The sequence below is a fragment of the Hyla sarda genome, chromosome 8 (assembly GCF_029499605.1).
Source record: "Hyla sarda isolate aHylSar1 chromosome 8, aHylSar1.hap1, whole genome shotgun sequence".
Classification (NCBI taxonomy): Eukaryota; Metazoa; Chordata; class Amphibia; order Anura; family Hylidae; genus Hyla; species Hyla sarda.
This window is the reverse complement of record NC_079196.1, coordinates 69,290,263-69,302,736: the sequence shown is the minus strand read 5'-3', so window position 1 is coordinate 69,302,736 and position 12,474 is coordinate 69,290,263. Positions and strand designations below refer to the sequence as shown.

General features: G+C 36.8%; 1 protein-coding gene across 1 annotated transcript in view; it reads right to left on the bottom strand.

Moving 5' to 3' along the window:
• Positions 1-12,474, bottom strand: part of PCBP3 (poly(rC) binding protein 3) — a 54,384-nt gene that overhangs the window by 29,249 nt on the left and 12,661 nt on the right. The window contains exons 2-3 of the mRNA XM_056534291.1: positions 2,737-2,839; positions 567-590 (exon numbers count right to left, since the gene is read on the bottom strand). Coding sequence (XP_056390266.1) covers positions 567-590; positions 2,737-2,805 — 93 coding nt within the window. The 5' untranslated portion in view covers positions 2,806-2,839. The remainder of the gene's footprint in view (positions 1-566; positions 591-2,736; positions 2,840-12,474) is intronic.

Below are 12,474 nucleotides of genomic sequence, written 5' to 3'. Positions count from 1 at the left end.
AGATTAAAGGGGTACTCCAGTGGAAAACTATTTTTTTTAAATCAACTGGTGCCAGAAAGTTAAACCGATTAGTAAATTACTTCTATATAAAAATCATAATCCAGTACTTTTCAGCTGCTGTATGCTCCAGAGGAAGTTCTTTTCTTTTTGAATTTATTTTCTCTCTGCTGACACCTCTGTCCATGTCAGGAACTGTCTAGAGCAGGATCAAATCCCCATATCAAACCCACTCCTGCTTTGTACAGTTCCTGACATTGACAGAGGTGTCAGCAGAGAGCACTGTGGTCAGACTGGAAAGAAGTTCAAAAAGAAAAGAACTTCCTCTGTAGTATACAACAGCTGATAAGTACTGGAAGGAATAAGATTTTTATATAAAAGTCATTTACAAATCTGTTTAACTTTCTAGCACTAGTTGATTTAATAAAAAAAAATTTCCTCCAGAGTACCCCTTTAATATATAGAATCAAAGGAAAAATAAAACAATTATGTAATTTAACTTAGGATTTATTGATCTGAAAGTTCTAAATCAATGTTGTATAAAATATTGAATCTAGAATGATTCTTACCTTCCCAATTATGCTTCCAACTTCCTGTATTATGTAAAATAAACATAGGTCAATTTTAAATCATACACAGCAAATATATAATAAAAAATCGTCATTGGCAAAACAAAATAATATATCAGGACTGTTAATAAGCGCCGGTACATGGACTCATCAGAACCATTGTTCAATCTATTCTACACTGGTCAGGCTTGATGTTGTCATTGAACAATGAGAGAAAACAGAAATAAGATGGGAAATAGCTCACTTGAGCCACATTTACACAAAAGGCATAGACTTTCTCATTTAACCTGTTAAAGGAGTACTCTGGTGTAGAACTTTTTTTTTTAAATCAACTGCTGCCAGAAAATTTAACAGATTTGTAAATGACTTCTATTTAAAAATCTAAATCCATCTAGTACTTATCAGCTGCTGTATACTACAAAGGAAGTTCTTTTCTTTTGAATTTCTTTTCAGTCTGACCACAGTGCTCTCTGCTGACACCTCTGTCCATGTCAGGAACTGTCCAGAGCAGGAGAGGTTTGCTATGGGGATTTGGTCCTACTATGGACAGTTCCTGACACGTAAAAAGCACTGTGGTGAGACAGAAAAGAAATTAAAAAAGAAAATAACTTCCTGTGGAGCATACAGCAGCTGATAAGTACTGGAAGGATTAAGATTTTCAAATAGAAGTCATTTACAAATCTGTTTAACTTTCTGGCAGCAGTTGAATTTAAAAAAAAATGTTTTCCACCAAAGTGCCCCTTTAAGGATGAAGAAACTGTGTGCGCTTCATACCCAGAGGGTCATGACTACTTTCAGCAGCCAGGACACATGGGTAATGCCGGGCATCGCCAATCGGGCTGATGCCCAGCATTAACCCTTTAGAAACCATGATCAAAGTTGATTGTGACATCTAAATGCAGGATCTAATGTTGCCTGTAGCTCAGCGGAGCTGATCGGAACATCTGCTGCTAAATCATGGGTCCCAATCAGCTAAGTGGATGGTAAAAGGGCCCTTACCTGCCTCCTCGCCATCCAAACAGGTGCTCTGATGCTGCAGTCAGCCATGGCAGGCTGGAGCAGCAGAGCACCGATAATACTGATAAATGCTGAGCCAAATCATAGTTTTGAACAGTGTATGCTATTGCAAGATTGCATGCAATAGTCCCCTATGGAGATAAAAATTAAAATGGGTTTAAAAAAATTGTTAATAAAAAGTGAATTAACCCCTTCCCTAATAAAAGTTTGAATCACCGACTTTTCCCATTTTTTAAATAAAATAACGTAATAAAAAATAAACATACTGGTACCGCCGTGTGCGTAAATGTCTGAATTATTAAAATATAATGTTAATTAAGTTGCACAGTCGACTGCATACACCTAAAAAATTACCAAAGTCCAAGATTGGCCATTTCTGGTCACTTCATTTAACAAAAATTTTTTTTTATAAAAAGCAATAAAAAAAAGTCCCATCAAATCAAAAATAATACAGATGAAAACTACAGATCACAGCTCAAAAAATGAGCCCTTATATAGCCCTGTGTGCAGAAAAATAAAAAGTTATGGGGGTCAGAAGATGACAGTTTTCAGCATACTAATTTTGGTGCACGTAGTTTAAATTTTAAAGCAGTAAAATAAAATAAAACCTATATAAATCGGGTATCCTTTTAATCGTTTGTACCAAAAAAAAGCACTGCATAGAAACGGGAGCCTCCAAAAGTGACAAAATGACAGTTTTTTTTTATATTATCGCAGATTTTGTTATACAATAAGTGATGTCATTACAAAGTACAATTGGTGATGCAAAAAAACAAGCCCTTGTATGAGTCTATAGGTACACAATTTTAATCATTATGGTTCTTAGAAGGAACGTGCAAAAACAAAAGCCGCCATGCCCCCTCTCATAGACTTGCATTGAGGAGGCGTGACCGTGACATCACGAGGGGGCATGTCTGACCCAGTGTTCGTAACATTTAATTCCATCCTGGCCAGTGGAGTACCCCTTTAAGGACAGAAACATGTTGCATATTTAACTTTTTTCAAATAAGTACTGTCATGCGATCCCGGATCTCCTGAAATCTGGTCCTGATTGCTTTCTGTTGCTTTCCTCATATATTGGCTCCACCCACAAAACATGTGCTTGTGTGTATATTGCTAAAAATAGATACTAATAGATGAGCTGACCACTTACTTTTCCATGCATTAAAAGACGAATTGTCAAGGTGACATTTAAACCTCCTTCTGAGACTTTAGACTCCATTTCAAAAGTCAAGAATTACAATTCTTTGGGTCACCTGTGAAATACATAAAAAAGGAAACACAATCAATATAATAATACTGAGATAAGATTATAATGTGTCCACATAGAAACTAGTATATCTGTATAACATGTAATAATTTGCTACAAAACTGTTGGTCTTACCAATAATTTACAAAATGTGCACGTTTCTTTCTATTATATTAAAGACAAAAAAAATCTATACAAAAAGGGAGTCACTCCCAAAATTCATACAACTCCATATTTTATTATTGCCCCAATTATATACAAAGAATAAAAAGCATTAAAATGTAGAGTCACACAATGGAATAGGGGACATTCTGTGCTCAACAATACCAATAATAACATGGAAGACCATCATAAGACTCATAGTCACTCAGTATAAATGTGCATCACATACTGCAATTGCAGTATTATTACATAGATGACATAAGTATAAAAAAGGTTTCTAAAACTCATAACATACCCAATATACTAGTGCGGAGCACTGGGATAATGTCACCCCTTAAATTTTATTCATATACATAATATTGCAGTATTTTTCCGGACATGAGAGTGTCTGCAGTATCTTTCCAGTATAATGTAGACTTCCATTATATTTCTTTCCACCTAAAACAGGACAATTTGGCATCTCATAGGCTCTGAGTAGATTATTAATTTTCATAAATACTGTAGCGACCAAAATGGATCTATACTTTTTTCAACATATGGTAAGCTCCTAAATACCCTATATTATTGGCTGTAGGTTACCAAAATGTTATCATTGAATTCTGCGGTTATGTGATCAGAAAAGAGCCCCCTTCAAAACCTTGCCCCATAAAGATACATTATACAATTAATCGGTTCACAAAGTTGGAGGTAAAAATATTTGGGGGAAAATTTGGACATTGACTTGATGGAACATGGGATCATCATGATTCAAAAGCTACAAAATCCACAGATTAATTATAAACATGACCTGAAATTATAAACAGCTCAAACAACATAAACATAAAAACAGTTTACAGACAATGTAAGACGCAGTTAAGATATTAAGTGACTAAGTAACTGTGCCTGGGGATAAGTCCAGGACCCGTGTTTCTTAAAGTCTGCTCTTTGGCCTTAATAGCAATGAAGACGTTTCATGTGGTTTACTCTTTCCCTGTTTGTGTATTTTTTTTTTTTTTTGTAACATTGTAATGTTGTAAATAAGCTAACTTTGAAATTGCTGATTAACTAGAAAGAAAAATGTAAGGTAAAAAAATTCACACACAGCACAACCATTTTTAGAATACATTTTATATATTCTTTTGAAATGTTTTTAGGGAATGTACATAGATTTTGCAAACCAAAAATTCAAGTAATTAGTTCAGCCCCCGAGAGCTACAGTACTGTACATAACTTTACACATTCAAGGGTTGAACTTGTGGTTACCCTGTGTTATTTTACTGTATTCCCTGTTACTTTTCAATATAAAAAAGTAAAATAAAAATATAATAAAAAATAAACAAGAAATGAAAGCTATTTTGTACAGCATGGCACAGCACAGGGGCACTGTAGAGAGGTTGTTTGCAGTAAATCTGAAATGCTTAAATTTATAAATTGCAGTAAAAAAGCTTTAGGGTATGCTCCTACATGGCAGATTTGTAGCAGTCTGGGAATGTTGTATTAATCTGAATGTGTTCTGTAAAAATTCATGCATGTGTTTTATAAACTACTCCATAGAACCATTTTACTAAATAGATTGAACTTTAAAGTTGTGGAGAACCTTCTCCCCAAACTTATTTCTCTATTTGAGAAATATTATGTAACATATAATCAGTGTTTACAAATATGTTGAATGACACTTTTACTGCTGCCCTTAATAAAGCCGGTTGTTTCCGGCAAAATGTTGGGGAGGTCGATTAGCCAATGGGGGAGATTTATCAAAACTTGTGTATAGGGTATGTGGTGCTGTTGCCCATAGCAACCAATCAGATTGCTTCTTTCATTTCTCAGAGGCCTTGTTAAAAATAAAAGAAGTGATCTGATTGGTTGCTATGGGCAACTAGTCAGCTTTTCCTCTACACAGGTTTTGATAAATCTCCCTTAATATGTTTTAAACAGCATAGATGTGAGTTGAGGTTTGGCTGGGTTCACACCACAGTTTAGCAATACAGTTCCCATATCAGGTTTTTGATAAAAAACGGATTCCTCACCTGACTAAACTGTATCAAAACGTGTGTACAAATTTGAATCCGTATACGCAGGGGTGAAGTCCTGGGGAAAAAAAAGTGTGGGAACTCACCCAAAATTTCCACTTAAAGGGGTACTCCGCCCCTAGACATCTTATCCCCTATCCAAAGGGGACCCCTGCAATCTCCCTGCTGCACCTGGCATTCGTTTAGAGCATTGGGTGTAGCACCGGAGGCTCGTGAAGTCACGACCACAGCCCCTCAATGCAAGTCTATGAGTGGGTGCATGACGGCCATCACGCCCCCTCCCATAGACTTGCATTGAGGGGGAATGGCTGGGATGTCAGGAACCTCTGCCCCCCTTCGCCAGTCATTCGGCATGGAGCGAAGTTCACTCCATGCACCGGATTTCTCGGGTGCCACAACCGAGAACCGCCACTGGGGACGCCCGCGTTCAGACATCTTATACCCTATGCTTTGGATAGGGGATACGATGTCTAGGGGCGGAGTACCCCTTTGCGGGCTGGTCCTGCAGGACTACTGCTAATGGGAACTGTGTTCCTGGTGTGGAAAAAGTGTTCCTGCAGGACTTGAGCCCTGCGTTTACGGTTGCAAACAATGTAGGGTTTGAAAAATGATGTCCGGTTGCATCTGTTTTAAGAAAAAACGCATACGTTTTTAACTTTTCATTCCATTATGAATAAAGTTTCACTTGTTTGATTGAAATTCCAAGAAAAAAATTGTGAAAAGTCAAAAACTGTTCTGTACGGTTCCCATTAACTCTAATGTAAAAAAAAAAAAAAGTATACGGTTTTTCAATACGGTTTTTCACCCGGACCAAAAACCATGGTAGGCTACAGTTTTAGGTACGGGAAAAAAACTGACAAAACCGTACAGGATGCAAATGTACACAACCTGATGCATCTTTTGGCAAACGGTTTTCAATGGAGAGTCAATGCATATGGTTTTCAATACTGTTCCGTATGGTTTTCAAATTGAAAACATATATGGGAACTGTATTGCAAAAACGTGGTGTGAACCCAGCCTTAGTGAGGGATAGGATATAACTCCACAGTGAATTAAGAGTGAAAAATGTTCACACAGGCTAACCAAGTATACCCTATATTTCTGTATTGAGTAATTACTGTAACATGATCCATCACTCATTACCCTTGTGGTTTTAAAAGAGCATTTTTGTGCACTATTGGGGATATGGTTTTAATAAGTATGAAATAAAGATAATATTTTTAGGGGGGGATCCCTATTTTAAGGGAACTAGTCCCTGTGGGGATTTCAGCCCTAAAGGCTTTTGTTGGAAATAAATTATAGTCTGTGAACCACCTGGGAAACCTTGGTTTAGATACAATTCTAGAACACAATTACATTAATGTATGTGCTGAAATATAGAATCCCCTCCCCTTCATCCACCTATACCCCTTTCCTTCACCTCCTTGCTTGAACTTCATGGACATGTGTTTTTTTCAACCATACTGACTAAGCATTAGCTTGGCTCTCCCTTTTGTAGTATATTAGACTTATGCAAATATAATTTGTTGTTGTGTATACAGTATTACGCTTATGCTATCTGCCAATGAATATAAAGATACAATTTTTCAACATCTTATTTTCTTTGGACTCATGTTTACAATATTTCATTACGCTTTATTAGTTTATTCACTAAATTAACATAGCAAACAGACATGATTTTGGAGATCTAGATATTATTAAGAGAAGAGATATCACAAAAGGACCCAGATTACATCCAACACACCACATGCTGACAAAGACATCATTAATTCCCATGTCTGCATCTCCTGTGTAAATGTTTCCAATTGACTGAAAAAGTGGGTCATGTGCTGAAGCGGTGAGATCTATCAGGGTTATTGGATTACTCACGCTTCACGTTCTCCTCTACTTCTGGGAACACAAGTCTTTTCTTACCCATCAAAGAAAAAACTGAGATGTAGAATTTGCACTTACTTTATCTATTAATAGGAATCAATTTATCAACAGACAGACCCATTAATTTGTAGGGCATACAAGGAGAAGGTGAAGGGATAATGGGACTTATCTGGTGATAAATGTGCTTTAATATCTTATTTGACAACATCATATACATTTAGTAAAACTACATTGACAATGTTCAGTAGTATTAGAACATTACCACCCCGAGGACTGAAATTTTAAGTTTTTAGATTCATTAATGAAAGATAAATACAAATTTAACATACGATTTCTAAAGTAAATAAACTCATTGTTCAGTATGAAAGTATATATTTAGTTTCTGAAATCGGAGTGGATAAAAACAACTGCTTAGTTGCTGACAATTTTTGTCTTCCAGTGTTGGGGTCCGAGTTTCAGTTAACCAAGGGCCATACATGGAGATTATGTTCTTCCGTGCTTGCATGGGTTTTCTTCAGGTACTCCACTTTCCTCCTACACTCCAGAAATATATTGAATGGTGAACTGGCTTCTATTGAAACTGATCCTAGTGTGTTTCTGATATAGTGATTTTGGAATGTGAGCCCCAATAGGGACAGCAATCAATGTGAATGGTGACTATCTCTATACAGCACACTTGGCAGAAACTCGGCACTGCTTCATATGCTAACTCAATTAACTGCTTCATATGCTAACTTATTTTAGCAAACCGCCATGTGCTTCCATGTCAAACAAAAGATGTAGGAAAATGTACAGTATATCCAAGAAGTAAGAAGCGACGGAGCACTCACCATATATTGTCTTGAAAACAAGGCTTCTTTATTAAATCACTTCATCTCAGGTACAGCGCAGGGGAAACAGGTGTGGAGGGTGGTGGTGTAAGAGATGAAGTGATTAATTAAGAAGCCTTCTTTTCAAGACAACGTATGATAAGTGCTCCGTCACTTCTTCCTTTTTTTTTCCAATACAATCTTTATACAGCGATACAAAATATGTCAGTGTCATATAAGCAACTGAAATAAACAAGGTTCTGTTCACATCTGCGACCTTGTTTCCATTTATAATAGAAGCCACAATGCAGTTTTGACTGACCCCGTTGCTAGAATTTCTGATGTAGGAGCTTGAGGATTCATTGACGTTTGAATTCATCTGAAAGGGGTTTGCTGATATTTATACAAAGGCTACAGAAACAGCCTCATTCACATATATGGAACAAATTTTGAATACCAAAACTTTCTTTAACGAATCTGTGTTCCTAGATGTGTAAACATGCTCTAATAGTAATATAAGTGATGTGAATCAATCTGACGTCTGCTGACTGCCAGGCACCCAGGAGTGTTCATGTTGCATTCCCCTGAAATGTCTGTAATAATTTCATTAGCTACTGAAGAAATTCCAAGATTAATAAAATTCAGAGGAATAGCTGATTGAGTAATTCCTGGATATCCCCAATGCACGGTGTAGAACACATTCCTACCTTATAAATAAATAATGGCAACAAATTGCTCAGTGTCACAGCTGCACTGATCTCTGTCTCTGCAGCCCAGCACAGCCATATGACATTGTAAGTGGAGATTACTGTATATCTTACATGATTGAAAAAGCCAAGCATTATTGTCCCGTCCCCCCCCCCCCCCCCCCCCCACACACACGCACACACACAGATCAGATAAAAGGAGTACACTGTATGGCTTCATGTCTTTGCGACCAACATCCCCTAGGCTATTATCATTACCAATGGTCAGTAACCATTTAACAATAGATGACCTACTCATTGGAGGACAGCTATTGGGAGTTTCTCATGAATAGCTTTGTGCAAAATTGTATTGTATCCTACCTTTAGAACTAACAGTCAACATTTCCAGTTTCAGGTTAAGCATAATATAATTGTAATAAATAATCATGATCCAACCATAAAACATGATTGTAAACAATACACATTGTCAAATCGATAGGTTCCAACTATTGGAAATTTTGGTTTCTTGGTTACTCTTATTTACAGTATTTCGGGTAATTTAGGGATCTTCTGGTAACTTATGGGCCTTTTCATTCTTACCGGTTCTACAGGAACCTGCTCATCCCTGGTGTCCCAATAATAGTTTGCTTGTTCCTAATGGTCCAGTGGTAGTTCATTCCTCTATAGTAGTCTAGTGGAGATTGAGCTTTTGGCAGCTTCAATACGCAATGGCTGTATGATGACTTTGCTTTTAGGTATGAGATGGTAAGTGTCAGTGTGGAAACTTAAAGAAGACCTGTAGCCTACCCAAAATAATGAGTTGGGTGCTTAGGGTGCCCGGATCACACATGTTTTTCTGTTTCTTGATACACCCTTCCACTCCTGAGATATGACGATTTATAGTTTGACAATTCAGGGAATCAATAAGATGGGGGTAAACTTAATTTTAATAATGGGAGTGACTATTAGATGATGAGTGGGATTATACAGTAATGGGGTGTAAATGTTTTACATTGAGGGACATGTTTGACTAATACACACTCCATGACTGTATAATCCCACCCATCACCTCTCACGCACATTATGAAAATGAAGTTCACACTCTAATCTAATTTTAAACCAACATATGTCAGGAACGCGAGGACGTATAAACAAACAGTAAACAGGTGTGTGATCAGGGCACCCTGTATATTTAATGAACCCATTATTTTTGGGGGTCGGCCACAGTTCCTTTTTAATAGTCAGCTTTAGATAAGTGAGGATACTTTGGTTTCTCATGAACCCGTTTACCTTGTCGTTTCTAAGAAATAAGGGAGCTTATAAATCAACTCAAGCTCATCAAACATCGTTTCAGCAAATATCCCAGAACACTGAAATACTGCTTACTTTACCGTATTTATGCTTGTCCATAGCTTTTTGTGCTTGAATGAAAAGCTAAGAATATTTGTAAATAAGAGAATGAATAAATCAATATATTTACTTTCCTAGACAGACTAAACCTTTACTTTATGTATTACACTTAAAGTATAACTGTCACTTAAAAAACTTTTGACATGTCAATGTTTTGATCGGTCAGGATCTCGGGGCTGAGACCACCCTCGATTGCTACATATAGCACTCTACTCCCAGCTCATGACTCAAACCAACTCGTTAGTCTATGGAGCTCGTGTCCTGCAACAAGTTGGATCAAGCAGCAAGCAGGAAAGTGAAGCGCTCAGCCGCGAACCACTCCTGGCTACATCTAGCAATTGGTGGAGGCCTCAGCCTGTGTGACAGGTCAAAAGTTTTGTTTAAGTGACAGTAATGCTTTAACATACAACAGTAATGCTTTAACATACAACATTTCACATGGTCTTTTTAAGCATCAACTTCTCCAATTTTTCTTAGTAAGCTGACCATGCAACTTAGAATAATATTAACTGAACTCGGTGACTTTGGTGGGATCAGCCAACCACCTGAAGTGTATGATGGATTCTTGACTTTCCCTTAAACGTTTAAAGAATATGGAAAGAATAAGAATATATAACATTTGGCACTTTGCATGACACAAGGTAGAATGGAGATAACATTACTCTCCCGTTAACCTTATTTCTATAGTGCTACAGTTTTCTGGAATCATAAAATATATTTTACCCATAGCCAAACAGCTACTTATCTAGAGAGTGCTCTACAGCATACATTTGGTGCACAGAAATCATTTTTCTCCTGTACTTCTCTACCTGACAAATCACATTATACATTTTCAGTTGCCCTAATGGAACATGTACAGCAATGGACCCTTAGGGGCCTGAACATTCAGTACAATTGTCAATTATATTCTTGCTTACAGGATAAGAAATCCCTTTGTTCACTGGGAATAGCACAATATATACGCAGACTCTATTATTGGTGAATGGGAGTTTTCATGTATGATGCTTATTGCAGCATGATGTGGATAGTTTTATGACATGTATATTAACTGGAACTAAAATATACATTTTGTCAGTTAATAAAAATAATATTTTGTATTTTTCCAGAGACTATTCTGCTACAATCTTAAAGCTGTGTATTTCTACACCAGCCTGGTCTCATGATGGTCTCATAATAGATTTGCAGCCAAATCTCAGATTTATCTATTTGTGCCTTAGGCTGCATGGCAGGATCCCATGGGGCTCAATTACAGCATAAGAATGATAGTCACATGTTATCTCATCTCCTTAACAGTGCAACTGAATATAAAACTTGTTACAAACCAATGCCAATTAGTTGCTTATTACAATTGTCCTATAATGTGACTTCATGCTACTATATATAATCAATAGATTACAGCTCAAACAAACATACATATAATGTAATTAATTATAAAGCTAATTTAGCCCACATTATTTACCTGTATAAATTAAAGTGATATTTGAATTTCTATAACAATTCTAATTTTTGGAGTAACAACATTATTAACCCTCTTTTTTAATGTTTTGCTGGGTTGAGGAGACAAAATGAGGTCATTCTGAAAAGTTTTGTCTTGCACTATGTCCAATGGAGAGGTCCAGAAATCCCCATGTTCTGGCTAATAAGGCCTCAGTAGAAAAGACTGAGAACCCATGAGCTTGGGCTGTACTTAAAGGGGTACTCCGGTGGAAAACTATTTTTTTATATATTAACTGGCTCCAGAGAGTAAAGCAAATATGTAAATGACTTCTATTAAAAAATCTTAATCCTTACAGTACTTATCAGCTGTTGTATACTACAGAGGACCTTGTGTAGTTCTTTTCTGTCTGACCACAGTTCTCTCTGCTGACACCTCTGTCTGTATCAGGAACTGACCAGAGTAGGAGCAAATCCCCATAGCTAACCTCTCCTGCACCGGACAGTTCCTGACATGCACAGTGGTCAAACTGAAAAGAACTATGCAACTACCTCTGTAGAATATAGCAGATGATAAACATAGGAAGGATTAAGATTTTAAATAGAAGTCATTTACAAATCTGTTTAACTTTCTGGCACCAATTGATTTGCAAAATACATTTTCCACCAAAGTACCGCTTTAAACTACACAATCCCAAAGAAATTTCAATAATCATATACATTATGTTGCTTTTCTATATATTATGTGGTTATCATTGTTTCAATACACTTTGCATCAATAAATAGCACATACTAATACAAGGAACATTGTAATATATATTTTCAGAGGAAAATGTATTCTATTTCCTCTTATATATCTTTTTTCCTTCATCCCAAACTGTTATGCAGTGGAAAAAATAGCTCAGTTCCATTCTGCAGTTACAAAATGGACTTACTGAGAGATCAGATGGCATGCTGCCAATACAAGTCTATAGAAATGGGAGGGGTGAGGAGTGAGTTTAGAGAGCAGAAGTAGAGAGAGAAATAGAAAAACTGCAAAGAGACTACATAAGCTAATTGTAAATAATAGATCTCCCCCCCCCAGGGCTTGAGTCACAGCTAAGACTGTTCACTACTGTTATATAATGTCCCCTGTGTTGCTGGGATCCCTGTGTGTGTGCAGCTTATGGAACACATCCGAGACATTAGACATTAGACTGAGCCCACTAGCTCAGAGACTACTGAAAATTAGAGATGAAGCCCAAAGAGAGAAAAACT